This window comes from Oncorhynchus tshawytscha, linkage group LG06, assembly GCF_018296145.1.
Source record: "Oncorhynchus tshawytscha isolate Ot180627B linkage group LG06, Otsh_v2.0, whole genome shotgun sequence".
NCBI lineage: Eukaryota > Metazoa > Chordata > Actinopteri > Salmoniformes > Salmonidae > Oncorhynchus > Oncorhynchus tshawytscha.
In genome coordinates this window covers 27880939-27908758 of record NC_056434.1, presented here as the reverse complement: position 1 = coordinate 27908758, position 27820 = coordinate 27880939, and the positions used below count along the sequence as shown (strand labels likewise).

The following is a 27820-nucleotide window of genomic DNA, read 5'->3' as shown; positions in this document are numbered from 1 at the left end:
CCACCCAAAGGACATCCAGCCAACTTGACAACTGTGGGAAGGATTAGAGTCAACATGGGCCAGCATCCCTGTGGAATGCGTTCAACACCTTGTAGAGTCCATGCCCCGACATATTCAGGCTGAGGAGAGGGAGTGTAACGTATTAGGAAGGTGTTCTTAATGTTTGGTACGCTCAGTGTATAGCGTTCACTGATGAAACTCAGTAATTGAAGCAAAGAAAAACAAGTCAGGAATCACCTTTTAACAAATCATGATAAATAAATTGAACTGCCAAAGGTGACCATCACTACAGTCAAACTAAAACATTCTGGCCTAGTTAAATAAGCATGTTGTTTCAGGACTAATGTGCAGTGTACGGAATGGCAAGAAACACTGCCAAGTTTAGCTCACACTGCCCTATGACACCTTATTCTGTTTTAGGTTTGAGGAATTTTAAAACAGATGACATCAGAACCACCATAAATAATAACTGTACATGAAATTAGATGGCAAGACATCAATAGCAGAGATTGACATTTTGGTATACACTAGACACGTTTAGAATAGGTTTAAATGTATCCTATCGCTCATACAGTAAAGTGGAATCACATACCCAAGCAAATGTAGATAAGACTTATTCTAGCAAGCCCCTATTGTCAAATAATGTTTGTATACCTAACACACAGATTCTCTCTCGCTGTGCCATTTGAGCCCTTGTTTGCAAAGGAAGACATTGATGAGAGATACGAAAAAGCCCAGTCACCAACTTTTAGTCAGGCAAATAGTTGGTTTACAAATGGCACAACAGACTAAAGGTGGTGGATGGCAAATTCCCATGCGTGAAGTACAATAAGGCACTTTATAGAAAGGTTTTGTAGCACATAAAGGGTTTGAGATGGAAAACCTACAAAGTCTTATTCACTTGAATCTGTGTAACTTGAATGGTTACAATAAACTGACCACAGTGGCAGAGTCGGCATTGTCCAATTGACGTTCATAATGCAACCCAACATTGGAGTGTCAAAGGTCTGTACCAGGCCCCACCCCCCCAGTTTTTCTGTACTTTCCCACTAGACTTTGTAAGCTTATATAGAAACCACGCATTTTCACAAAGAGATGTCCTCTAGAGACCAGGATAAGTACATCAGGTTCACACACATTACTTGGGTATCCAAAAGCAAGCGAGACATAAATCAGTAACAATAATATGTTAGAAGCCTTTACTATGGATGATAATTACTTAAAATAAGTCTGAGGAAGTATACAAGTCATACAAATGTTAAGGACTGTTGAGAGATATTTTTAAAAAAGGGGGCACAAAAGAAAATAAAGATTTCAGGGGCATGAGTGAATTTCACAGAGGTTCCATCAACAACAAAAAAGGTTGCCCATGATCCTATAAAACTGTACAAGGACAGCCATTTCAGTTTCTCAGACTCCACAAGCATACTCCTGTCCTCTTTACATAGTAATATGGTCAGTCTAATATATAGGAAAGAGCAGAGAAAGGCTTTATTACAATACTAACAGTGCAGATTCAAAGCCTACTGTAGAAGTCCCTCAAAAGCAAAATACCATTCTGAACTAAAGTCAGAACTTTGGATTTAACAGAATGGTTGAACATACAGAAAACATAATAGAACACGAAGGGCCCATCCATCTGTTTAAACAGTCTACATTTAGGATTGTTTTTGTCCCTCTAACGCTTGCTGCTATGACAGGGAAATGGACTGAAATAAGAAAATGGCAAGGTTCATAGATCTTATGATGAACCGGGGGTTTCAAACTGAGAAAAATCCTTCAATCTACAAGTCCAAAAAGGTGAAAAACCAGTCAGTTCTTGCCATTTTTACCACTTAAAAAATGAGGATTACAAAAAATAAATTCAATTGCGATGTATAATGCATCAGAGAGAGCCGTGGGTACAGGAAGTTCAGAGCAATTACACAACATGCTCACATCTCTAACTAAATGCCACTCCCCTCAGTACCTCAATGAAACTCACTGCACCTTATTCTAACTGTATTGGAACAGAGCAGGAAGAGAAGGGGCTCCATCGATGGGCACCAAGTACAGAACTAGTGATTGACAAGGCCCTGAAGCATCATCACCAGGCGCCGGGCTCTCTTGCTAAGAGGACTGTGTGGGTCCTGCTGCAGGAACTGGAACAGTTTCTGTCGGACCTGGGACAGCACAGTACTCATGTGGTCTCTCGTCACCGGATCACCATGGTCCAGGTTCATCACAGCATCCTCCAAGTAACTGATACAGACAAAGAAGTTTACCGTGGGCTTTCAAAATACTCAAATAGTACCATTTAAGCCAATAGTGTTATTGGCTTGTGTGTACCGACAAAGCCACCTTTATTTCCTTGCAGCCGAAGGCAAAGATTTGAATGGCTTGATTAAAACAGAGTAAATGCTGTCTTGTGACTGATCACCCAGCAGCACTGTCCCGTTATCCAATCCAGATGGCTCAACCCAAATGAATCCCATCAGATTGTTTTAATTTTAAATCTGTAGACCCAATCGAATGCATTTAAAACCTCTAAACACAGTTAACTCAAATGGTAATCTTGGGGTTTAAGAACCATTAATCTCCATACACTCAAAGTGCCCAATTACTCTAATATCAGCTAAACCCATCCCATCCCCTCCCCCCAACCCATCCCCCCACATAGCCCCATCAGGTCTCTTCTCTACTAAACCTGATATGCCTTTAAAAGCCCTTGCACGCAAAGTACATTTTTTGGGGGACGATGAAATGTGCATGATATAAGATATGAAATATTCAGGAGCAGCACATCTCTTCTGTGATATATCTTACACACCTGGTTTAAAACAGTTGTACTGTAACAGCTAATCAATACCATGCATGAAGGCATTGGACTGTATGCAAACACCCTTTAGGTGTACAGCCACACCCCACACACAGATTCATTCCCACAGATGGCGTAGATCTCAACAGCTGGCCAGTATCAGGCTGATAGTTTTTAGGGTGCAATTCAAACTGGATTGAGACTGGTCATTTGAGCTTTTAAAGAGCATTAAAGGGACTTGGCACGTCATTGTCTGGACATTATTCCCATATTCATAGGCCCATCCTGTTCCCATAACACACATTTGTTAAGTGGACCAGAAGGGTGAAAAGCATTACAGCTGCAGTTTGATACAGCTCAACAAGGAGCAAATGTGACTAAGGGAACCCTCCTCCACACACTGCACCGAATGTTGATCTGCCGTTCATCTGCAGTTTGTTCGGCAGGGCGTTTTAGGGTCAACCTGAAGTCTGACTGCCGACATTTTCTCGTGATTCAACATGTCGAATCAGATTGCAAATTATATCCGGCACTCTAAATCAGAGGTGCTAAGTACTCGCAGCCGGCAAACGCTACGGGTGTGTCCGAGCCTTAAAGTGGCAACATGTAACATTTCGGGAGACCCAGCCAAATTCAGACGTGAGTTATATCATTCTACTTGAAAGTAAGTCTAAGAAGTAGTAGGTCTGTTCTATGTGCTCAACTTAAATTTTGTTTTAGGGTCTTTTACAGTGCATTCGGTAAGTATTCAGACCCCTTAACTTTTCCCAAATTTTGTGACATACAGCCTTATTCTAAAATTGACATGTCAGAGCAAAAACAAAGCCATAAGGTCGAAGGAATTGTCCGTAGAGCTCCGAGACAAGATTGTGTCGACGCACAGATCTGGGCAAGGGTAGCAAAAATTGTCTGCAATATTTAAGGTTCCCAAAAACACAGTGGCCTCCATTCTTAAATGGAAGAAGTTTGAACCACCAAGACTCAGCCTAGAGCTGGCTGCCTGCCAAACTGAGAAATCGAGGGATAAGAGCCTTGGTCAGGGAGGTCACTGAGTTCCTCTGTGGAGATGAGAACCTTCCAGAAGGACAACCATCTCTACAGCACTCTACCAATAAGGTCTTTATGGTAGAGTGACCAGACGTTAGCCACTCCTCAGTAAAAAGGCACATGACAGCCCAATTGGAGTTTGCCAAAAGGTACCTAAAGGACTCTCAGACAATGAGAAACAAGATTCTCTGGACTGACCAAGATTGAATTATTTTGCCTGAATTCCAAGTGGCACATCTGGAGGAAACCTGGCACCATCCCTAGAGTGAAGTATGGTGGTGGCAGCATCATGCTGTGGGGATGTTTTTCAGTGGCAGGGACTGGGAGACTAGTCAGGATCGAGGCAAAGATGAATGTAGCAAAGTACAGAGAGATCCTTGATGAAAACCTGCTCCAGAGACCTCAGGAGACCTGACTGGGGTGAATGGTCACCTTCCATCAGGACAACAACCCTAAGCACACGGCCAAGACAATGCAGGGGTGGCTTTGGGACAAATCTCTGAATGTCCTTGAGTGGCCCAGCCAGAGCCCAGACTTGAACCCAATCTAACATCTCTGGAAAGACCTGAAAATAGCTGTACAGGAACACTCCCCATCCAACCTGACAGTGCTTGAGAGGATGTGCATAGAATGGGAGAAACTCCCCAAATATAGGCATGCCAAGATTGTAGCGACATACCCAAGGAGACTCGAGGCTGTAATTGATGTCAAACGTGCTTCAACAAAGTATTGAGTAAAGGGTCTGAATACTCAGGTGAAATTTTTATATAAATTAGCAACAACAAAAAAATCTTGCTTTTTCATGATGGGGTAGTGTGTAGAGATTGAGGGGAAAAAACAAATTTTAGAATAAGGTTGTAACAAAATGTGGGAAATGATGCCTGAATACTTTCGAATGCACTGTATTTTAGATTTTTTGCACCAGCCGAAACAATATATATTCAACAGCTATTTAGATAGTGTAGAGAATCATTGTACCATCTTATTTTGTCACAAACTGAAATTAAGCTAACTATTACAGTTTTAGCAACCAGGAAATTGCGTTGCGATTTCAGCATAGCACAACTTTAAAAGGGTAACTCTGCCACTTTTCAACCTCATACCCTAATTGACCTCATTATCTACAGCACCTAACCAGTGTCTACATATGGGGAAAATGTTGTACAGGTTGATAAATGAGTTTCTTAGTTTTAATCCCAACCTGTGATGTCATACAGAAGCATTTTTAGGACCTTCTCTACACTGGTTTGGAGCAGGAGATAATGAAAATGAGGTTGAAAAGTGTTCCTTATGAGAGGCTCGTAAGAGCACAAACCTGATTAAGATCAAACAAAATCTAATCTCAAGCTGCCCATGGCCGATTTATTACATCCAAGGTGTGTAAGAATTTACATTGATGTGTTCTGAGTGTGTGTTTGTATGTTTTAGCATGGGTGCATAGAGGGGTCTAAGATGAGTTTGAGCATCAAATCTGTGGGTTACAACATGTTCCTGTGGGTGCACATGCATACCTGATCTTGAGCTCAGAGCGTGTGGCCAGGTTAGTGGACAGCTGCTGTATGAGGGACAGCAGCACTGGCTGGATCAGGGGGCAGGGATGCTGGCCAAACACCTGCTGGGAGTCAATGGTCTCGCACACATACAGAACCAGGTTCAGGTCAGAGGCTGACAGGGCCTACAGGGGAGGGGGTTGGAGGAGATGAGACCGATCAGACACCACAGGTACATTTTAAATGATGCCCTTGGACATCCCCATGCAGTGGAAGGGAGAGGCTGTGAGACTGATGGGATGGGTAGGTGCTTGGGCGGTATCCTGATAATCATAGTCCTTTTCTCATGCCAGGATTTACGGTATTACCGGCATAGTACTACACAAGGGGCGCTAAAAAATGCAAGAAAAGCCCACTGTGCCTCTACCAGAATACTAACAAAATTAGAACAGCGAAATCACAGATGCTTTTAGCTAAATGCTAACAAGTGAAAACAAACATAACTAATTGCAAAGACAGGCAAATCCAGCTCATAAAGTTATACAGCCTAGCTAGTAGCTACCGAATGATATTTTCGGTGAGTGTGGACATTTACAAGTGAAAGAGAACAAAAATAAATTTAGCAAATGAACAAAGTTGTGATTCATACTTTTCTGAAGGAAGAGCAGCATGTGTACACAGAGCAGAGGGGAGTACAGGAGAGAACAGAGGAGGGAAAAAAACACTAGTAGGAAGCACAGGGGGGAAAATGGCAGCTGTACAGATAACAGAGCTCTTTGACTTCTCAAACACAGCAGAAAGACATAAGATATCTGGTGGCAAAAATGTAGTAGTGAATTTCAGATGTGTTACTTCATCACCTCACAACAGAGACTCACTGATAGATATAGAACTCACCTGCTCCTGCTTTCTCCCATTGTGCCATTTACAAACAAACACGTGACTGGCTCAACTGTTCTGGGGAACTACAGTAAGCTTCATGTAAAATAACGTGACAGGTGAAATGAAGAACTGAATCTTCTTTATCTCCTAACATATTGCACAAGTTCACTGCAGGTATCAACTTAAAAAGTAGCTACAAATATTAAGTTTCATGAAAAACATTTGAAATAGTTGACGGTAATGAAAAACCCTCCAGTGTTTTTTCCCCAAATGCCCCGGTATACATGTTACAGTATACCACCCAAGCCCATGGTGGTGCATCAGGGAGCAGGACTCTCACCTGTTGGAAGGCCTGGTTGAGCTGTCCCTGCTGCAGCAGCTGCAATATGTTGGCCTGCTGGGCCTGGTAGTCGAGGAGTGGGGTAGGGACGGGCGTGCCTGCAGCAGAGCGCATGGCCTGCATGATGCTGGAGGTCACAGCTGCCTGCTGCTCCTTCATGGCCATGCTCACCTCACCCTTCACTATGCGCTGCACCTGGGTCAGGATCGATTCCTGCAGGCTGGATGTAGGACAGACCAAAATAGGCACAGTAATATAAACAAGGAATACTATCAAAATATTTACAGTGCATTCAGAAACTATTCAGACGCCTTGACTTATTCCACATTTTGTTAAGTTACAGCCTTATTCTAAATTGATTAAACACATTTCCCCCCCCCCTTATCTACACACACACACACACACACACACAATACCCCATAATGACAAAGCAATAACAGGTTTAGACATTTTTGAAAATGTATTAAAAATAAAAAACCTCCACATAAGTATTGAGACAATCTGCTATGAGACTCAAAATTGAGCTCAGGTGCATCCTGTTTCCATTGATCATCCTTGAGATGTTTCTACAACATCATATGAGTCCACCTGTGGTCAATTCAATTGTTTGGACATGATTTGGAAAAGGCACACACCCGTCTATATAAAGGTCCCACAGTTGACAGTGCATGTCAGAGCAAAAACCAAACCATGAGGTCAAAGGAATTGTCCGTAGAGCTCGGAGACAGGATTGTGTTGAGGCACAGCTCTTGGGAAGGGTAGCAAAACATTTCTGCAGCATTGAATGTCCAAGAACACAGTGGCCTCAATCATTCTTAAAATGGAAGAAGTTTGGAACCACCAAGACTCCTCTTAGAGTAGCCGGCAGGCCAAGCTGAGCAATCGTGGGAACAGGGCCTTGGTCAGGGAGGTGACCAAGAAGCCGATGGTCACTGACAGAGCTCCAGAGTTCCTCTGTGGAGATGGGAGAACCTTCCAGAAGGACAACCATCTCTGCAGCACTCCACCAATCAGGCCTTTATGGTAGCGTGGCCAGACAGAAGCCACTCCTCAGTAAAAGGCACATGACAGCCTGCTTGGAGTTGGCCAAAAGGCAGCTAAAGGATTCTCAAACCATGAAAAACAAGATTCTCTGGTCTGATGAAACCAAGAATGAATTCTTCGGCCTGAATGCCAAGCATCACGTCTGAAGAAAACCTGGCCCCATCCCTACTGTGGCAACATCATGCTGTGGGGATGTTCTTCAGCGGCAGGGGCTGGGGAACTAGTCAGGATCGAAGAAAAGATGAATGGAGCAAAGTACAGAGAGATCCTTGAAGAAGAGCGCTCTGGAGCAGGTTAGGAGCTCAGACTGTGGCGAAGGTTTACCTTTCAACAAGACAACGACCCTAAGCACATAACCAAGACAACTCAGGAGTGGCGTCGGGACTAGTCTCTGAATGTCCTTGAGTGGTCAAGCCTTAGCCCGGACTTGAACCCGATCCGCACATCTCTGAAGAGACCGGCAAATTGCTCTCAATCCAACCTTACAGAGCTTGAGAGGATCTTTAGAGAAGAATGAATCTCCAAATACAGGTGTGCCAAGCTTGTAGTGTCATACCCATGAAGACGCAAGGCTGTAATTGCTGCCAAAGGTGCTTCAACAAAGTACTGAGTAAAGGGTCTGAATAGTTACGTAAAATTGCCTTTATTTTTAATAAATTAGCAAACATTTCAAAACCCTGTTTTTGATTTGTCATTATGGGGTATTGATGGGGGGGGGACTATTTTAATCCATTTTAGAATAAGGCTGTAACCTAACAAAACAAAGAAAAGGTCAAGCGGTCTGAATACTTCTCGAATGCACTGTAAATGCTTGAAAACGTGTCATTTCCCAAACACTTTATAACAATCAAAACACTTAAAGTTATTCATTCCCACATCCTAAAAAACAAAATCTATAAATGCAAGCACTATTTCATTAATTGCTTTGCAAATTTATGGTTCAATCGAAATTAAGCCCATGATTAAGGGGTTTGTTTTTCTATTCAACCAATCCATTACACAGCCACTCAACATGGCAAACCAAACTGCTTGCTAAGGCATCTATTAGGCATGTCTGATCAATCACAAAAAAAATTAAAAAGCCTGGTTGGACTTACTTTCCCACCGTCATGTTGAGCTGGTGCTGGACCTCCGAGCGGACACTTGCTGTGACAGTGGTGGCCAGCTGATCCGTAGAATTCTGGAACGTGTCAATCATCTGCTGCAGCTGGCCAATCATAGGGTCCTGGCCCTCCTGCTCATGCTGCTTCCTGCTCTTCACATGGGTCTCCAGTTGCTGGATATCTACAGAGGAAAACAAATATCCTCAGTATGACACAGTAAGATCTGTCAGGCATATTCAGATGTGCTGAAAAAAAAATAATACAGCAAATGTTTATCAATACATACATCTATGTTAAGAGCAGGGGCTTTGTATGACAAATGCAGCAAGTTACAAACTAGGCTAAGTCCATGACCTTGCTCTTGGGTGAAACTGCATAAAGTGAAGAAAAAGCCTGAAACGCTGAGTTAATAATTAGTAATAGGATTGTCATACACTCATGGGTGCCCTGCTTGAAGCTGTCATTGATCTGCTGGAACATAGACTGGCAGCCCCTCTCAAACACAGGCAGCACAATGCTCTGGAACGCATCCTTGTAGGCAGCCTGGATAGGCCCCTGCATTGCCTCAGCAGCTGCCCGGCCGATTGCATCTGTGGTGTTCTGCACAGAAAGGGATGCAAAGGCATTTGTGTGTGTGCATTTTGACTGAAGACTGAATAAGTGAGCTATGAGACTACTTTACATCCTTTGATCCAATGACCAACCTAGGCTCTAGAGCAGGGTATGCTAAACTCTTTGGGCCCAAGACCCCATTTTGATATCAGAAATATTTTGCGATCCCACAGTTAAAAAGAGATGTAATCAACAGCCAATGTTAACTTTTTAATTTGGGGCTATATTAAAAATCACTGACAGTTTTTACAATTCAATCTTAAGGAAGTATAGTTTGAAGGGTTGGAACCTAAAAAAAAATTCTCCCTTTTTCAATCCACTGTTCTGACTAGCAAAATAAAGTTTTGAACTGGTTCAATCCAAAAGTATCAGTTTACATCATTCCTTTTAAAACAAACATCAAATATTTTTATTTTCTTTACATTTAGCTCAACATTAAATTACTTCACCAATCAGCACAGCTAAAGCAGCTTACTGTGGAGCAGGTAAGCATCTTAAAAATATACAGGAAAGTCATTAAGAGCAAATTGTATTTTGCCGTAAGAGCATGATTTAATCATAATGCAAGACAAACACACGGTGCTGTAGCGCGAGAGAAGCAACTGTATTATAGCAACCTTAACTTTGATTGAATAAGTCAAACCAACTCTTCTCTAATTAAACATCTGATCCTAATTTCTGAATTACGTTTGTAACGTGGTCAGTAGACTACAGTAACCTCTGCTTCAGTGGGGAGGGGCAGGTAGCCTAAACACACACCAGCAAAAATGTTCATAGGCGCACCCCTCTGAACGTTATTAAATAATGGTTCTGTTCCGGAACAGTATAGATCACTTTCGATTTTTTCGGTTCTGTTCCCTGAACCGGTTCCAACCATTGGTTTGAAGTTACTGAAATGCATCAGAAAGGTATTGGGAAGTTTAGGAAATGTCAAGGAAGATCAGGCAATAACTGCGTTTGATCTTTTGTGTAGAAATGAACATCATTGCCTTCAATGATGTTCTTTCCTCTCCCCAGTTATTTGATGCAGATTTTGTGCCTGGTCCTGTCCACTCTATTCTAACGACACCCGCAGGGCATGTGAGCATTGTAAAGGGAAAGAGAAGGCATGTGTGTGTCTTAGCTTTAAGCAAATGGGGTCATAATAGCTTATAGCCCCCATTGTTCAAAATGTAGAGATACATTTTGTAGGAAGAAAACCAAAACCCCTGTCACAACTGCTATAAGCAAATATCAAAGGTAAGTCAACATAACGTGGTTTTATGAACTAAGCAGCGCATTTTTTAAATCCCCCCTGAATTTGTTGCCACTAACCTTTGACTTGACGACTTTGCTAACGTTCTCCTTCAGTGCTGCCTCCACAGCCGTCAGCTTAGCAGCGATGGTGTTATTCATCTGGGCAGTAACAGGCTCCAGACTCTTGATAATAGCTGTTTAGTAGCAAGGCCAAACATTTACTTCTCAGTGATTATACAGTTAATTTGATAAAAACTGTCGAATAAGTTAGTAAAAAGGAAGGAAGTGCACTGACTGGGAGGAACAGATTTCTTCATCTCCTCTCGGAGAGTCTTGTCCAGACGGTTACACAGGGTGTTGTTGAGAGTTTGAGCCAGCTGCTGGGAGAGATGTTCCTGGAGTTGCTGGTTACGGTTCTGTCCCTCTGCTAGGATTCTCTCCATTCTCCTCTCTGAGAAACACCGCCGGGTCAAGGATCAAACAGTGGGTTGATAAGGATGTGCTGCTGCTACAAAACAATGTTCTTAAAGATGCAATATGCAGAAATGGCTCTGGCATTTCCTGGTTGCTAAAACTAATAGTTGGCCTAATTTCAGTTTGTGTGACAAAATAAGCATATAAACCACTAAAATATTTTCCATAACCAAATATATTGTATTTTCAGCTGGTGTACAAAACTGAAAGATGCAACATTTTTACTTGAGAACGAGAAGAATAGCAATAGCGCACATAGAAGCAATCTACTGCTTAGACTTGCTTTCAATGACAGACCAATAACTACTTTCTATGTGAATTTGGTCAGATTGCCCGAGAAGTTACATATTGCAGCTTTAAATTAGGCACCTTTCTAGATGTGAAAAGCATCTTTAATCATGTGAATTGAATTCCATTAAAATACAATATCTGCATTCATAACACTTCCCTATACACTACATGACCAAAAGTATGAGGACACCTGCTTGTCGAACATCTCATTCCGAAATCATGGTTAATAATATGGTGTTGGTCCCCCCTTTGCTGCTAGAACAGCCTCTTCTGGGAAGGCTGGTGTGGGGGCTGTGCTTTGGCAAAGTGGGTAGGGTTATATCCTTCCTGTTTGGCCCTGTCTGGGGGTGTCCTCGGATGGAGCCACAGTGTCTCCTGACCCCTCCAGTATTTATGCTGCAGTAGTTAATGTGTCGGGGGGCTGGGGTCAGTTTGTTATATCTGGAGTACCTCTCCTGTCCTATTCGGTGTCCTGTGTGAATCTAAGTGTGCATTCTCTAATTCTCTCTCGCAGGACCTGAGCCCTAGGACCATGCCCCAGGACTACCTGACATGATGACTCCTTGCTGTCCCCAGTCCACCTGGCCGTGCTGCTGCTCCAGTTTCAACTGTTCTGCCTTATTATTATTATTATTATTATTATTATTATTATTATTCGACCATGCTGGTCATTTATGAACATTTGAACATCTTGGCCATGTTCTGTTATAATCTCCACCCGGCACAGCCAGAAGAGGACTGGCCACCCCACATATGCTCTCTCTAATTCCCTTTCTTTCTCTCTCTCGGAGGACCTGAGCCCTAGGACCATGCCCCAGGACTACCTGACATGACTCCTCCTTGCTGTCCCTAGTCCACCTGACCGTGCTGCTGCTCCAGTTTCAACTGTTCTGCCTTATTATATGACCATGCTGGTCATTTATGAACATTTGAACATCTTGGCCATGTTCTGTTATAATCTCCACCGGCACAGCCAGAAGAGGACTGGCCACCCCACATAGCCTGGTTCCTCTCTAGGTTTCTTCCTAGGTTTTGGCCTTTCTAGGGAGTTTTTCCTAGACACCGTGCTTCTACACCTGCATTGCTTGCTGTTTGGGGTTTTAGGCTGGGTTTCTGTACAGCACTTTGAGATATCAGCTGATGTATGAAGGGCTATATAAATAAATTTGATTTGATTTCCACTAGAGGTTGGAAAATTGCTGCAGGGACTTCCATTCAGCCATGGCTGCTTCCATTCAGCCACAAGAGCATTAGTGAGGTTAGGCACTGATGTTGGGCGATTAGGCCTGGCTCGCAGTCGGCGTTCCAATTCATCACAAAGGTGTTTGATGGGGTTGAGGTCAGGGCTCTGTGCAGTCCAGTCAAATCTTTCCACACAGATCGACAAGCCATTTCTGTATGGACCTTTGTGCACAGGGGCATTGTCATTCTGAAACAGGTAAAAAGCCATCCCCAAACTGTTACAACAAAGTTGGAAGCACAGAACCATCTAGAAAGTCATTGTATGCTGTAGCGTTAAGATACCCCTTCACTGGAGCTAAGGAGCTTAGCCCGAACCATGAAAAACAGCCACAGACCATTATTCCTCTTCTACTAAACTTTACAGTTAGCACTATGCATTTGGGCAGGTAGCAAAATCCAGATTTGTCCATCGGTGAAGCATGACTCATCACTCCAGAGAAAGCGTTTCCACTGCTCCCAAGTCCAATGGCTGCAAAACCTATTTCATGAAGCTTCCGACGAACAGTTCTTGTGCTGACGTTGCTTCCAGAGGCAGTTTGGAACGCGGTAGTGAGTGTTGCAACCGGAGGACAGATGATTTTTACACGCTATGCACTTCAGCATCGGTGGTGCCGTTCTGTGAGCTTGTGTAGCCTACCACTTCACGGCTGAGCCGTTGTTGCTCCTAAAAGTTTTCACTTAACAATAACAGCACTTACAGTTGACAGGGGCAGCTCTAGCAGGGCAGAAATTTGATGAACTGACTTGTTGGAAAGGTTGCATCCTATGACAGCACTACATTGAAAGTCACTGAGCTCTTCAGTAAGGGCCACATTACTGCCAATGTTAATCTATGGAGACTGCATGGCTGTGTGCCGAATCTAATTTGAAAGAGTGTCCACATACTGATAGCCATGTAGTATAACTTGCAGTGATCATCTCATACCAAACTACATAATTTTCAATGGTACCACTACATAGGGAGGTCTAGGAGTTGGCACTGATTGTAATTTGTGACACGTCCCAGTTGTAAGGATACGTTCATGCTCCTGCTGGCTGACCATGACGTGCTCCACATGGGCTATGACAGAGCTCTGCACGGCGTCCATGTGGCCCGTCACTCTCTGCAGCAGCTCTAGCTGACTCTGACGGAGATCCGCTAGCTCCCTCTGCTGGTTACGCAGCAGCATCAGCAGCTCTTCCTGCACCTCAGGGTTCATCTGCAACAGGTTAGATCAGATTACACCATGGTGTCTAGGCAAACCAGGTAGAATGTATCATCTAATTATCAGGGAACATATGGTATTGCTGAAAATGTATGTATAATGAATGGAAACATCTTGGTGCCAGTATTATAATCACAACTTAAAGATAAAAAGTAAGTGAATCATATTCATTCAGCCATGATCACTTACCTGATGTTGATGATTATGATGCTCAGGCTGCCTGGACTGAGAGGCATCCCTAAAAAGAGAGAAGGCAAAGAGGCCATTAGACATGGAAGTAAATATCAGAGAATAACATTGTGGTAACTGTCATGGTCATCACCCACCCATCATCTTTTTTACTCTTCCTCTTGAGTTTAGGGGAGCCTCTGGGAGAGCTCTTCCACTCCTTCACTGGCAGTCTTTGAGACGACCTGGCTCCACAGTTCCCGGAGGACGACGCTAGACTGGCCACCTCGTCATCATGGTCACTGTGTGACAGGAAAACAAAGCAAGAGGAGTTTAAGTGCCCACAATAGGTGGTGATAATGGGTACAAAAAAACCTGTGCAGGTTTAAGATGACCTTTAAATCAGAATCAATAATACATTTAAATGGAAACTTTAATCAAGCATTGACTTCCAAAACACAGCAAATACTGCATTCCTCCAGGACCAGGGCTATTGACAACGAAAGGGAAGTTCTAGAGATGCGACTATCTTACCTTTGTTCTGCACTGGCGTCCTGACTGTCATTCTGGGTTAAGTGGTAGGTGCGTCTGTGGTATGGAGAGGACATGTGTCTGTCCTTCATTTCCTCCCTTGAGCTAAAAGCAAGAAATACCATTAAAACTAAAAAGCCGATTTGTGTAGGTTCTTCAGGTTGCATGCATAGGTAAAGACACTGTGCCTATGTCCACGTGTGTGTGAGACTGTCTTACCAGTCTCCTAGGCCGTTGTCCCGCAGGCTGTTGCGCGTTTCCCGTGTGATGTCGGGAGCTGCAGGCCAGGGGTGGCTTGTGTTGTTGTCAGAGCAGGAGGCAGCGGCGGCTGCAGCAGCATTCTCCTGTGACAAGGCATTCTCCAGTAGTGAAGGAGTGTTACTGAGCCTCTGCTCCACCTCCACTGCTCCAGCACCCAGCTCCAGGGTCAGGTGGCCGTGGTCAGAGTTGTTCCGGTTCCGTGGAGAGAGGTGGTGAAGGGCTGAGGCTGCAGAAGCCATGCTGTCTGTGTGGAGGGCTGGGAGAGGGTCTCGGGATTCAGCTCCAGACACAACCCCCAGGCTTCGCTGCAGCGTCTCAGAGGCGATCTCAGGGATGTCCTGGGACATGGCCGTGGAGGCAGATGAGATGACGTCTGGAGAGCGAGCCAGGGTGGGAGAGGCATGCTGAATCAGCATAGGCTCAATGGCCTGTGGGTCCAGCGAGAGGGGCGGGTTTGGAGAGGGAAGCACCTGTAGAGGGCAGAATGGGTAGGTGAGGGGGAACATGAGCACCTGAGGGGTGGTCTTTTGTAGAGGTCGACTGATTATTGGAAGACCAAAAAAAGCAGATGCCAATTATCGGAAGACCAATTTTTTTTTTTTTTAAATGTATGTATTTGTAATAATGACCATTACAATAATATTTAAATAACACTTATTTTAACTTAATAAATAAGTATTGCCAGTGTAAGAGTATAGCTTCCGTCCCTTTCCTCAGCCCTACCTGGGCTCGAACCAGGAACACAACGTCCACCCTCGAAGCATCATTACCCATCGCTCCACAAAAGCCGCGGCCATTGCAGAGCAAGGGGAACAACTACTCCCAGTCTCAGAGCGAGTGACGTTTGAAACACTATTAGCACGAAAGTGCTGTTTGAATGACTGCTTACGAGCATGCTGCCGACCATCGCTCAGTCAGACTGCTCTATCAAATCATAGACTTAGTTATAACATAATAACACACAGAAATACGAGCCTTTGGTCATTAATATGGTCGAATCTGGAAACTATCATTTCGAAAACCAATCGTTTATTCTTTCAGTGAAATACGGAACCGTTCTGTATTTTATCTAACGGATGGCATCCAGGTCTAAATATTGCTGTTACACATTGAACAACCTTCAATGTCATAATTATGTACAATTCATTACGGTCTTTGTTTGGAATAAATGGCCTTCAGACAGTTCGCAACGAGCCAGGCGGCCCAAACTGCTGCATATACCGACTGCTTGCACGGAAGGCAAGAGAAGTGACAATTTCCCTAGTTATAAGAAATTCATGTTAGCAGGCAATATTAACTAAATATGCAGGTTTAAAAATATATACTTGTGTATTGATTTTAAAGAAAGGCATTGATGTTCATGGGTAGGTACACATTGGTGCAGCGACAGTGCTTTTTTCATGAATGCGTTCGTTAAATCATCACTCGTTTGGCGAAGTAGGCTGTGATTCGATGAGAAATTAACAGGCACCACATTGATTATATGCAACGCAGGACACGCCAGATAAACTAGTAATACCATCAACCATGTGTAGTTAACTAGTGATTATGTTAAGATTGATAGTTTTTTTATAAGAAAAGTTTAATGCTAGCTAGCAACTTAACTTGGCTTCTTGCTGCCCTCACGTAACAGGTAGTCAGCCTGCCACGCAGTCTCCTCGTGGAGTGCAATGTAAGGCAGGTGGTTAGAGCGTTGGACTAGTAACCAGAAGGCTGCAAAAACAAAGGTAAAAATCTGTCGTTCTGCCCCTGGACAAGGCAGTTAACCCATCGTTCCTAGGCGGTCATTGAAAGTAAGAATGTGTTCTTAACTGACTTGCCTTGTTAAATAAAGGTGTAAAATTATTTATTTTTTCAAATGAAATAAATAGGCTGCAATCGGTGTTCATGAATACCGATTGCTATGAAAACTTGGAATAGGCCCTAATTAAATCGGCCATTCCGATCGGTCGCCTCTAGTCTCTTGTGGAAGAGGGTACATCTTTATGAGACAGCAGGGAAGACCAAAATGGAACAAGGAGTAAGGATGATGTCACATATGACGGAGGGACGAGAGGTCTTGTAAGTTGACAAACACATGTTACGTTGGCCCCTCAGCCAATTGCGGCACACAATTCTGCATTCTAACCGTGTGAAATGACTGCGCTGTAGGTGCTAGCGTCCATGCAAGTGTGTGGCCTACCGGCATGTTGTCCCCTAGGCCTGAGATGAGAAGGGAGCTGGCTCTGGGGCTGCTGGTGCTCACACTGAGGGTCAGACTGCTACTGCTGCTGCTCTCCACAGACATCTTGGGGTTCTGGGTCAGCTCCTCTCCTCCCCTGCAGACATTGACATCACAAGAGTCAGGGGATATCAAAGCACAATCTCTTTCCTTGTTCAGTCAATTATGAATTCCTTCCCTGTTATGCACCCTTTGAGTTGACCTACCTGGCGCCACTGTCAGAGTTGCTGGTCATGGCTGTCACAATTTTCAGGCTGCTGGCACTGCTGCCTGGGGAGGCTGGGACCTGGGAGAAAAGGGCAGAAATCAAGTTCAAAGCGCAATCAAGATCCAGGAGTAATATCCCTCCCTTGGATATTCGCTAGCATTTTGATATAGTGAGAATTTGGAACTGGACATACTGAAGCACTGGGGGTCATGAAGGCGTCAGGGGTCATGAGCTTAGGCATAGCGGCGGCGCCAGCGGGGGACATGAAGTCAGCAGGAGCAGGAAGGGCGGGAATCTTCCGGAGATCATTTTGGGAGCCACATCCGGACTCCTTATCAGAGCTCAAACCTTCCATGCTCATGTCTGTCAAGTGATCCGAAAAACCTAGAAAAGCACAAAGACCGATTAATACATGAAAATATGGGATAATGTTTCTAAAATCTCTTAAACTGAGTAAAGAATAGTTTTGGTTTATGACGACCAACGGTTCTCTTAACTCACCAAAGCCATCGTTTGAGTGAGGCAGAAATAAGGACGAGCCAGACCCAAGGTTTGGCTGGAACCAGATCTGCACATCTTGAAGAGACCTGTGGACAGAAGAATACATCTAAACACTAATACAGGTGTATGAAATGGGATACTAAAAACTGATTAAATGGTCACAATTTCAATGCAGACCTCTGCGTAAATATGATAATAGGACCTGAATGACAACTCACTTTGTGTGGACACAGTATAGCTTTATTTGGATCCCAGCTCTGGATTCCATTGGGCCCTGGATGCCCTCTAGAGATAACAGGAAGAAAAATACAAAAATTATACCCATGATAACACAGGGGTCAGACCAGCCCATCATTAGATTAGGTAGTAGTGGTAATCGGGATCCAAGAAGGTGACACCAACCTGCAGTCATACTCTCGCTCTCCTCATCTGGGGGGAGGACCTCTGTGTGGCGCAGGCGGCTGTGGCTGACGTCCTGAACACCAAAGCTGAGTACAGGGTGTGTGAGCAGGAACTCAGACACGGCTGTGAAGCTGGCATGGCCCTTCTCCTGGTCCTGCAACAACTCCATCACATACAACACCTAGAGGGACAAAACAGGGTTAATAACTCATCCTGATACACAAATAGGATTACAGTTGGTAGATAGATCATAGTGATATAGCAGGACACAGATGTAATTCTGACCTTTCTCTGCACGTCGCTGAGGATGAGGCATTCTGCAGAGAGGTCCAGGCTGGCCTTTAGACTGGGCAGGACTGAGGAGTTGAACGGGTCTGGAGAGAACCTGAAGGACATGTACATAGGCTCTCGTTAAAACAGGTCCAGTAACGGCGGTATTAATGAGACAACTTGCAAAGCATGAAAGAGCAGTGAAAAACACAGGTAAAACAGTCAGACCTGATGGTCTGCAGGCAGGTCCATGACACTGTGCACCACATCTTCAGCTCCTGGTTCTGATCAGCTCCAGTAATCAGAAAGCGCCAGAATGGAACACTAGAAAGGGAAAAGAGGGGGTCTAACAAATCTCTCATCGGTCCTTAAGAGTAAATTACACTGATTGCATTGGGTAATGCTCTAAAGATCCATGCATCTATGTAATCCTGGGTAACCAAATGTCACTTTCGCTAAATACTCAACACCTGTTCAGCTAAAGACGTACAGCAGCAGAAGAAAACAGTAGGGACTTACTCTGGGTCCTGTTTCTTGTGGTTGTCACAGAACAGCAGGCAGGAGAGGGGGTTCCCATTGTGGGGCTGCCACTCATGCAGACATCTGTGAAAGAAGCCGGGGAGAGGACTTCACAGAGGAAAGTAAAAGTAACCATAGAGATACAGACGGAAAGGAATTGCAGACGGAAAGGAATTGCAAGAAACTGGAATTTTAATATAAATATTATATAGAGTAATATTGAGTCAAGATCTACCTTGGCTGGTCCTGTCCTTCAATGTAGATTTGCCAGAACTTTACATAACCATCATGACTGGCTGTGGCCAAGACTGTGCCATCTGGAGACAGGGCACCTTCACTTATACGCTGGAGAAAAACACCACCCCAAACTAAATTTCCACACTAAAAACCAGTCTGTAAATAAGTGCTTTCCATACTGGAAAGAGACAATGTGATTACTAAATGCCCTACCTCTGTATGTCCTTTTATGGTTATAACTCCATCCTTCAGGTCAGTGGCATCTACTGGCCAGGTGCTATTGTTGCTGCGGAGGATCTCCAGATCCCACACCTCAGCCTGGGGAGAAAAGACAGGACAATCAGCAAAAGGGAGGCAGTGAATTAAAAAGATAGTACAAAGGGACGAGGAGGAAGAGTTTGTCTGAGACATGAGTAAATACATAAGTCTGATTGTGTCCAATAGGGCATACATACCCTGTCTTCATGCAGCAGGGCCAGGGTCTGGCTAGCATCCTCAGGGTTCTCTTCATTGTCCTCTATGAAAGGACACCAGATCAACCTCCTATTGGAGTTTAGAGGTGTGTCTTCAGGCCTCCGGATGTGGACAACCACTTGATCCCTGAGAAGCATGTGGGTTAAGGTGTGTAACACCGCAGCTGTACACCACAGGATGTCGGTGACACCTTAAATGGGGAGGACGTACTCGTGGTAATGGCTTAAGAGGAATGTTATCAAATGCATCCAACACATGGTTTTCATGCGTTTGATGCCATTCCGTTCGCTCCAGCCATTATGAGCCATACTCCCCTCAGCAGCCTCCACTGCTGTACACATAAAGTACTTTTAAAAATGGTCAAAACCAGGTAAAATGTATAGTTACTTAATTTATTTTACTTAACCTTTAACTACACGAAGCAGTAAGTGACCAACTGAAGTGTAATTATTGGGCAGAATGAAGAGGATACTGGATCTTGCTGCTGTGGCAGGTGAGCTGCCAGATGACCAGGTTGCCGGCTTCATCAACACATCCCAGCAGGGTGGAGTCCAGATGGGCGAAGGCCAGGTCTGTGACTGCACCAGTGAAGCCCTTCAGCAGGGTGCGCTCGGCGGAGCCCAGGCTCAACACACGGATCATGGCCTGGTTGTTTGCTCCTGTACACAAGTACAAAACCTGAGTTTGCGAGCCAACTTCTGTCACATTCTGAATCAAAATGGATCTTTTGGTTTTACATGAAAAGCTTAGGCAGAGTTAAATACCCAGTGCTTGACTTGGGCAGGAACTGACCGGAGCGGAGTACCGGCACCTCAAATTTGTTACAGCTTGACCTCAAGCATGTCTTATAGAATACTAGCTCAAAAGTATGTTGGCGCTCCTGCGCCTAAATATAAAGTAGGAGTGTGGGCATGTTGTTTGTAATTCTGTCATCACTATGATGTTGATTAAGTGCTTTAAATGACATAGGGGAATCAATACAGACAAATGAATAGATCACAGGGGTCTTGGCAGTCACACTTGGGTCGGGCAATATTATGATAGAATCGTCTATATAAGATGATTGACAGCCATTGTCGATGGTGACGACATCGTGATGTGACAGACGATAGTTTGACTGGCGCCACCCAAGCAAAGCAAAATGACAAGTCAATCTTGCTCTCTGACACCATCTTGTCTACCCGTTTAAAAAAAAAAAGTATTCTATAATCCTCCTTCTCAGCACTCTCCATTCAATAGGCTATGAATGTGACTGAAGGATATGTTTTGTTTTATGCATGGCTTTCTCACAATGAAACAACAAACATAACAGAATTCCATGTGAATTCAAAATGCTATTTGAATAGCCTAAAAATGGTAGGTAGCCAGAGGATTAATAATGAGAGAACGTAACGACTGTTCCCTGATGGAAGGAAACGAGATACAACAAGTCGCACGCTCGTGACTTAGGTTGAAAGATCTACAATCACGCCTGATTAGGCAAATTAAATCTGCGCTTCGCAAAATGGTGTTGTACCTCGTTTCCCCTCCTTCAGGGAACATTAGTTATAGAACATATCAACTTTGGTACAACATACTATGGGGGAATATGATCACGTCCCAAGCCGACCCCAACTGATACTAAATGAAAACAGCCAATGGTAAACCACCAAGACCTGACCCTGCCAGATGCGGAAGTCTGGGTATTGCCCAGACTAGAGGTTGACCGATTAAAAATCGGCATGGCCGATTCATTTGGGCCGATTTCAAGTTTCCATAACGATCAGTATTTTTGGATGTCGATTACATTCACTCCGAGGACACTGCGTGGCAAGATGACCATCTGTTACGCAAGTGCAGCAAGGTAAGTTGCTAGCTAGCATTAAACTTATCTTATGGGTGAGCACTGTCGTTGCACCAATGTACCTAACCATAAACATCAATACCTTTCTTAAAATCAATACACAAGTATATATATTTTTTAAACCTGAATATTTAGTTAAGAAATTAATGTTAGCACACAATATTAACTAGGGAAATTGTGCCACTTCGCTTGCGTTCTGTGCAAGCCGAGTCAAGGTTTTCATTAATATGGTAAAAACGATCATTTCGATCTACGGCTAGTATTTCTGTGTGTTTATTATATTATAATCAAGTCTATGATTTGATAGAGCAGTCTGACTGAGCGCCGGTAGGCAGCAGCAGGCTCGTAAGCATTCATTCAAACAGGACTTTCCTGCGTTTGCACTGTTAATGTTTATGACTTCAAGCCTATCAACTCCCGGGATTAGGCTGGCAATGCTAAAGTGCCTATAAGAACATTAAATAGTCAAAGATAAGAAATACAAATGGTAGTTCCTGCTACTCATGCCAAGAATATAAGATATGCATATTATTCATAAATTTGGATAGAAAACACTCTGAATCATGTCTGTGAGTATAACAGAACTTATGTAGCAGGCAAAACCCTGAGGACTAACTGTTCAGAATATATATATATATTTTGCCTCTCTCTGTTCCCTGAGTTGTCATTGCCCAGGGATATTTCTTAGGAACGTGTTTTCAGTTCCTACCGCTTCCACTGGATGTCACCAGTCTTTGGAATTTGGTTGAGGTTATTCCTTTGTGCAGTGAATAAGTAGGCCAACTAGGAACTGGGTAACACTTTTGTGAGTTGCGTAAGACGTGAAAAGTATCGCTGGTTTGTTTTCATTCCTGTATTGAACACAGATTGCCCCGTCTACAATTTGATCGATTATTAACGTTTAAAAATACCTAAAGTTGTATTACAAAAGTAGTTTGAAATATTTTGGCAAAGTTTATAGGCAACTTTTGAAATATTTTGTAGTGACGTTGCGTTTTTTGTAAGCTGTTTTTTCTGGAACAAAAGCGCTTTATAAATGGACATTTTGGATATATATATGGACGGAATTAATCGAACAAAAAGACCAATTGTGATGTTTATGGGACATATTGGAGTGCGATCAAAAGAAGCTTGTCAAAGGTAATGCATGTTTTATATTTTATTTCAGCGTTTTGTGTTGCGCCTGCAGGGTTGAAATATGCTAACCCCTTTGTTTACTGCTGGTGTTATCAGATAATAGCTTCTTATGCTTTCGCCGAAAAGCATTTTAAAAATCTGACATGTTGGCTGGATTCACAACGAGTGTAGCTTTAATTGAGTATCTTACGTGTGATTTTTATAGTATTTTATTTGAATCTGGCGCTCTGCATTTTTCCTGGCAATTGGCCAGTTGAGACATTTGCGTCCCGCCTATCCCAAAGAGGTTTTAAGGGCTTTTAAGTAAGCATTTCACTGTAAGGTCTACACATGTTGTATTCGGCGCATGTACAAATACAATTTTATTTAACTTTGCGGCTGAGCCGTTGCTGCTCCTAGAAGTTTCCACTTCACAATAAAAGCACTTGCAGTTGACCGTAGCAGCTCTAGCAGGGCAGAAATGTGACTAACTAACATGTTGGAAAGGTGGCATCCCATGTCAGTGCCACATTGAAATTTACTGAGCTCTTCAGTATGGGCCATTCTATTGCCACTGTTTGTCTATGGAGATTGCATGACTGTGTGGTCGATTCTATATACCTGCCAGCAATGGGGCGGCAGAGTAGCCTAGTGGTTAGAGCGTTGGACAAGTAACCGGAAGGTTGCGAGTTCAAACCCCCGAGCTGACAAGGTACAAATCTGTCATTCTGCCCCTGAACTGTTCCTATGCAGTCATTGAAAATAAGAATTTGTTCTTAACGGACTTGCCTAGTTAAATAAAGGTAAAATAAAAAAATAAAAATGGGTGTGGCTGAAATAGCCGAATCCACTAATTTGAAGGGGTACACGTATATTTTTTCCAATCAAAAGGACAAGTTTGTGGTTTCCAAGGCATAGAAATCTGAATGGAACATACGGTCAGAGTAAGCCATTTGTGTAATCAATCTTGTTATGGTTTCACCAGAACAAGTGCTTAAATGAGGGAAAACTGATTTTGGGTGCATTTCCTGCTAATAAAGTTTGCTGCTGACACCCCAGCAATCCATCACTGCACTGCCTGGTTAAGCCAAATAAATAGTCAACTGGACTTCCAGAATGTCAGACATTGGCCTGGAGAGGACTCCTAAATTTGTACGAATAAAATGGAAATATATGTTTCCACACTCACCTCGGATTGCATATGCCAGGTATGAGTTAGAAACTGCAATCAGGTTGCCGTAGTAATGCTTGTGCTCCCAGTCGTACTTGGCGACAGGCTGGATTTTTACCTGCATGGAACAAGAGAAAGAGTTCAAATTAGGGACCCATATTTACAGAGAGCAACAGACTAGCCATGAAAAATGTGTATTAGGTTAACATGATAGATATCCAACCAATGGTAGTAAGCTCTACACAGTAGACTGCTCTGTAATGAATTGCTTAGCTACCTAGCGATATCTGGACTTGAGATACAGCCACCCTTTGCCTAAAAAAACTAGCTTTCCATTGTTTTCATCTGTCAATATTTGTGTTGTGACCCTAGTGTTTCTGCCAGAGGCATTTCTATGTTCTCAAGGACAGAACGGGGAACACAAAATGTACAGTAGTTCTCAATAAGAAATAATTTCTCTAACAATTAAGTACACTAAGCCAAAGGTATGTGGACACCCCTTCAAATTAGTGGATTCAGCTATTTCAGCCATACCCGTTGCTGACAGGTGTATAAAATGAGCACACAGCCATGTGACCTCAATTGATAAACATTGGCAGTAGAATGGCTGGTACTGAAGAGCTCTGACTTTCAATGTGGCACCGTCATAGGATGCCACCTTTCCACAAGTCAGTTCGTCAAATTTCTGCCCTGCTAGAGTTGTTCCGGTCAACTAAGTGCTGTTATTGGTAAGTGGAAACGTCTAGGGACAACAAGGGGCTCAGTCGCGGAGTGGTAAGCCAAACAAGCGCACAGAATGGGACTGCCGTGTGCTGAAACAAGTAAAAATCGTCTCGCTTCGGCTGCAACCCTCCCTACCGAGTCCCAAACTGACTCGAAGCAACATCAGCACAGAACTGTTTGTCTGGAGCTTCATGAAATGCGTTTCCAAGGCGGAGCAGCTGCACACAAGCCTACAATCACAATACGCAATGCCAAGAGTGGTGTAAAACTCAGCACCATTGGACTCTGGAGCAGTGGAAATACGTTCGTGGGAATGATGACTCACGATTTACCATCTGGCACTCCGATGGACAAATCTGGGTTTAGCGGATGCCAGGAGAAAGCTACCTGCCCGAAAGCATAGTGACAACTGTAAAGTTTGATGGAGGAGGAATAATGGTTTGGGGCTGTTTTTCATGGTTCGGGCTAGGCCCCTTAGTTCCAGTGACGGGAAATCTTAACTTTACAGCATACAATGACATTCTAGACGACTCTGTGCTTCAAACTTTCAGAAACAGTAGTTTGGGGAAGGCCCATTCCGATTTCAGCATGACAATGTCCCCGTGCACAAAGCAAGGTCCATAAAGAAATGGTTTGTCGAGATAGGTATGGAAGAATTTGACTGGCCTAGACAGAGCCCTAACCTCAACCCCATCAAACACCTTTGGGATGAATTGGAACGCCGACTGCGAGCCAGGCCTAATCGCCCAATCTCACTAATGCTCGTGGCTGAACAAAAACAAATCCCAGCAGCAATGTTCCAACAACTAGTGGAAAGCCTTCCCTGAACAGTGTCGGCTGTTACAGTAAGAAAGGGGGGGACCAACTCCATATGAATGCCCATTATTTTGGAATGAGATTTTCGACGAGCAGGTGTCCACATACTTTTGGTCATGTAGTGTAACTTTGTGTAATAGTTTTCCATTTAAAATCGTCAGAAATTATTGCGCAAAAATCAATTTAGCAAAACATTTCTCAAGCTAAAATTGCTCGGACTGTCTTGATATTTATTATCCCCATTAGCTGACGCCTATGGAAACAGCTAGTCTTACTGGGATCTGACAAATGAAAAAAAAAAAAAAAAAAAAAACTTTAGATACATTAAAAAAACATTAACATGTTCTCATGTTGTTAAACTCATCAGCTATTGCACAAATATGATACAAAACACATGAAAAACTAAATTGACTGTACTGGCTCTTTAATCCTTAAAGTCTTACCTTGTTGCTGCCACGGGCCTTGCTGTCAATGCTTGAGTCTCGACTGGCCACAATTTCAACATTGTTGGATGTGATGGGAATACAAGTGGAGCCATCATCCCCAGAGAGGCAGCTGGTAAAGAAACCAAATACAATGTTTCCAAACTGGGTACTTGATCTCCTTAAAAGATCTAGATGGAACATTATTAATCAATGGGACTTATAGCACTTAGCAAGGTCCCAACGTTGCTTTACAATTGTATAAAGAAAAAACAGGCGTAAACTAAGACTCAACAACATGAACAAAGCTGGAGGGAGGGGGGGAGGAATACGAACCCTGTTTAGAGTAAGGGACAGGATACCAACCCGGTTTAGGGTAAGGTACAGGTTTATGGTAAGGTTGTGCTCAATATGGTGAAGGGGCAGACATTGGTTTTGGTTTCAACATTTAATCAACCCAAATGATTTTCACAGCATACCAAATGTGAATTTCTAAAGCTGAGAAATATGTGCATGCAGAGAAAAATACAACATAATAAAGTAGACGTAACATTACTACTTACATTATCTGGCACTCTTGGGTATTCATGTTCTCTGAATTAGGGCCTGTGGATTCATCCATCGTTGACCTGCTGCCAGCTCCCGGCAGAAGTCCATTCAATTCGCCATTGAAAGAGGTTTTTCTTTGGCTCTCACATGGAGATGCGTCTACGAAAACAACCACCTGTGAGTAACTGGATATCACCAAACGAAGACATCTTAAAGCCCTATTATTGAAAAGTATGCGTTTAGCAGAGAAGGGGAATCTCGTGCCACCAGGAAACCCATTCTTAATGCTGAACTTCGACGACTGATGTTTCATTGCTTCCAAAGAAACTAGGCAACCTCGTGCGGTATGATTTGGTACCTGCTGCCTAATTATTTAGTTACCTACCTAGCCAGTTACTCATCATTAATTAATTAACCTTATGGAGGTAGGTAGCATTTGCTCACTTCCAAACGCCAACCAGCTAGCTAGCTAGCTATGCAAAGTACGCTAGTTTGATAACGAACGTTGCATTGCTAACTACCAAACAAACAACTTGTCAGTAATGTTAGTTAGCCAACATCCTTTAACGTTGTAAGCTACTTAACTAGGTAGCTAATTACCTAGCTAACGTTAACTTGAATGGCTTTGCTAGCTAGCCGTGATGCAACATGCGAAATAAACACTAACGTTAAAATGTACGTTTCATACTTTAACTAGTTACTGCGACCAACCATTGTCACTTCGCTAACTAAACTAGCCTAGCTAGCAGTCCAGCTTACTAATATGTTCGCAAGTTGTAAATTAGCGGACGTAAACTAACTATCTTAAGCCACATTTTCACACGTAATTAACGTAAACTAGCTAGCTTCGAATGTAAACACGCTTAGCTAGTTTGCATTTTGCAGCTAGCAAGCTAACGTTAGCTAGGTAGAACTTTAAAGGGCTATGTAATGCGGCCTAAAAGCCCTTATCCACCTTTTCATTCCCGGTAAACTTACCTAAGTTGTTCCCGGGTCTATCCAACTTTAATATGTCACGAAGATGCTGGGTTGCACCCTCTATATCTATGTTTGAATTTGAAGCCATAGGTAAGGGATAGGGGGAAACGGATTCGTCAGAGGGGAGCGAAATTATTTATATTTTCGTTCTACGCTGTTAGTTTTGTGAAGCAGGCAAGTATAACTAAGCACTTCTGGGTCACGGATTTTCTTGGATTCCTTCAAAATAAGAGTCCCATCCTGTATACTTTAATAATTACGGCGAAAATGTGCAATTATTCTGGCTAGCTTCTTTAACATAGTTCGTTATCCAACACTACAAACTAGGTGTTCATGCATTTCTCACCCTCCACGGCACTAATAAATTAATGCTACGTCATAGAAAATACATTCAGATTCTCTACACAGAAAATAGCATGAGCTAATAAAAATGCTTTGTGCTCATCTCAAATATGCGGAAGCCCTTCTTGAACCCTGCTGAAAACCAATAAACACAATAAAAGTCATACTTTTCATACGTCTTTTATTTCTGTCTGCCAGAAGAATAGAATACCTTGTACATCTGTGAATGATAGCAGACCTTGAAGAGATGCCTTTGATCTTCTTAATTGAACCAGTGTACCATCAGGGAAAACAAAAACAGTAGC

General features: G+C 43.2%; 1 protein-coding gene across 2 annotated transcripts; it reads right to left on the bottom strand.

The window, feature by feature from the left end:
* Positions 1 to 226: 226 nt before the first annotated feature.
* Positions 227 to 27380, bottom strand: edc4 (enhancer of mRNA decapping 4). 2 transcript variants are annotated; one of them, XM_024423513.2, is made up of 29 exons: positions 27174 to 27380; positions 26210 to 26354; positions 25668 to 25779; positions 23704 to 23803; positions 20028 to 20214; positions 19537 to 19681; positions 19295 to 19399; positions 19080 to 19189; positions 18845 to 18928; positions 18554 to 18649; positions 18341 to 18440; positions 18056 to 18236; positions 17872 to 17938; positions 17654 to 17739; positions 17346 to 17536; positions 17151 to 17230; positions 16906 to 17041; positions 14682 to 15193; positions 14466 to 14567; positions 14090 to 14233; positions 13953 to 14001; positions 13577 to 13757; positions 10847 to 11002; positions 10630 to 10745; positions 9138 to 9303; positions 8698 to 8884; positions 6557 to 6776; positions 5356 to 5519; positions 227 to 2241 (listed from the first exon to the last, which is right to left on the bottom strand). In XM_024423513.2, the coding sequence occupies exons 1-29, from the start codon at positions 27259 to 27261 to the stop codon at positions 2058 to 2060; spliced, it is 4194 nt and encodes a 1397-aa protein (XP_024279281.1). In that variant the 5' UTR covers positions 27262 to 27380; the 3' UTR covers positions 227 to 2057. The 2 variants fall into 2 exon arrangements, with proteins under 2 accessions (XP_024279281.1, XP_024279280.1); XM_024423512.2 differs by having other exon boundaries at positions 18845 to 18952; positions 27174 to 27379.
* Between the last annotated feature and the right edge of the window lie 440 nt (positions 27381 to 27820).

Excerpts from the sequence above, each read along its gene's own strand:
- edc4 (XM_024423512.2), bottom strand. The coding sequence starts at position 27,261 with ATGGCTTCAAATTCAAACATAGATATAGAGGGTGCAACCCAGCATCTT. Across the intron at positions 23,804-25,667 it reads AGGCCCGTGGCAGCAACAAG|GTAAAAATCCAGCCTGTCGC; the intron begins GTAAGACTTTAA and ends TGTTCCATGCAG. Across the intron at positions 8,885-9,137 it reads CAAGCAGGGCACCCATGAGT|ATATCCAGCAACTGGAGACC; the intron begins GTATGACAATCC and ends TTTCCTCTGTAG.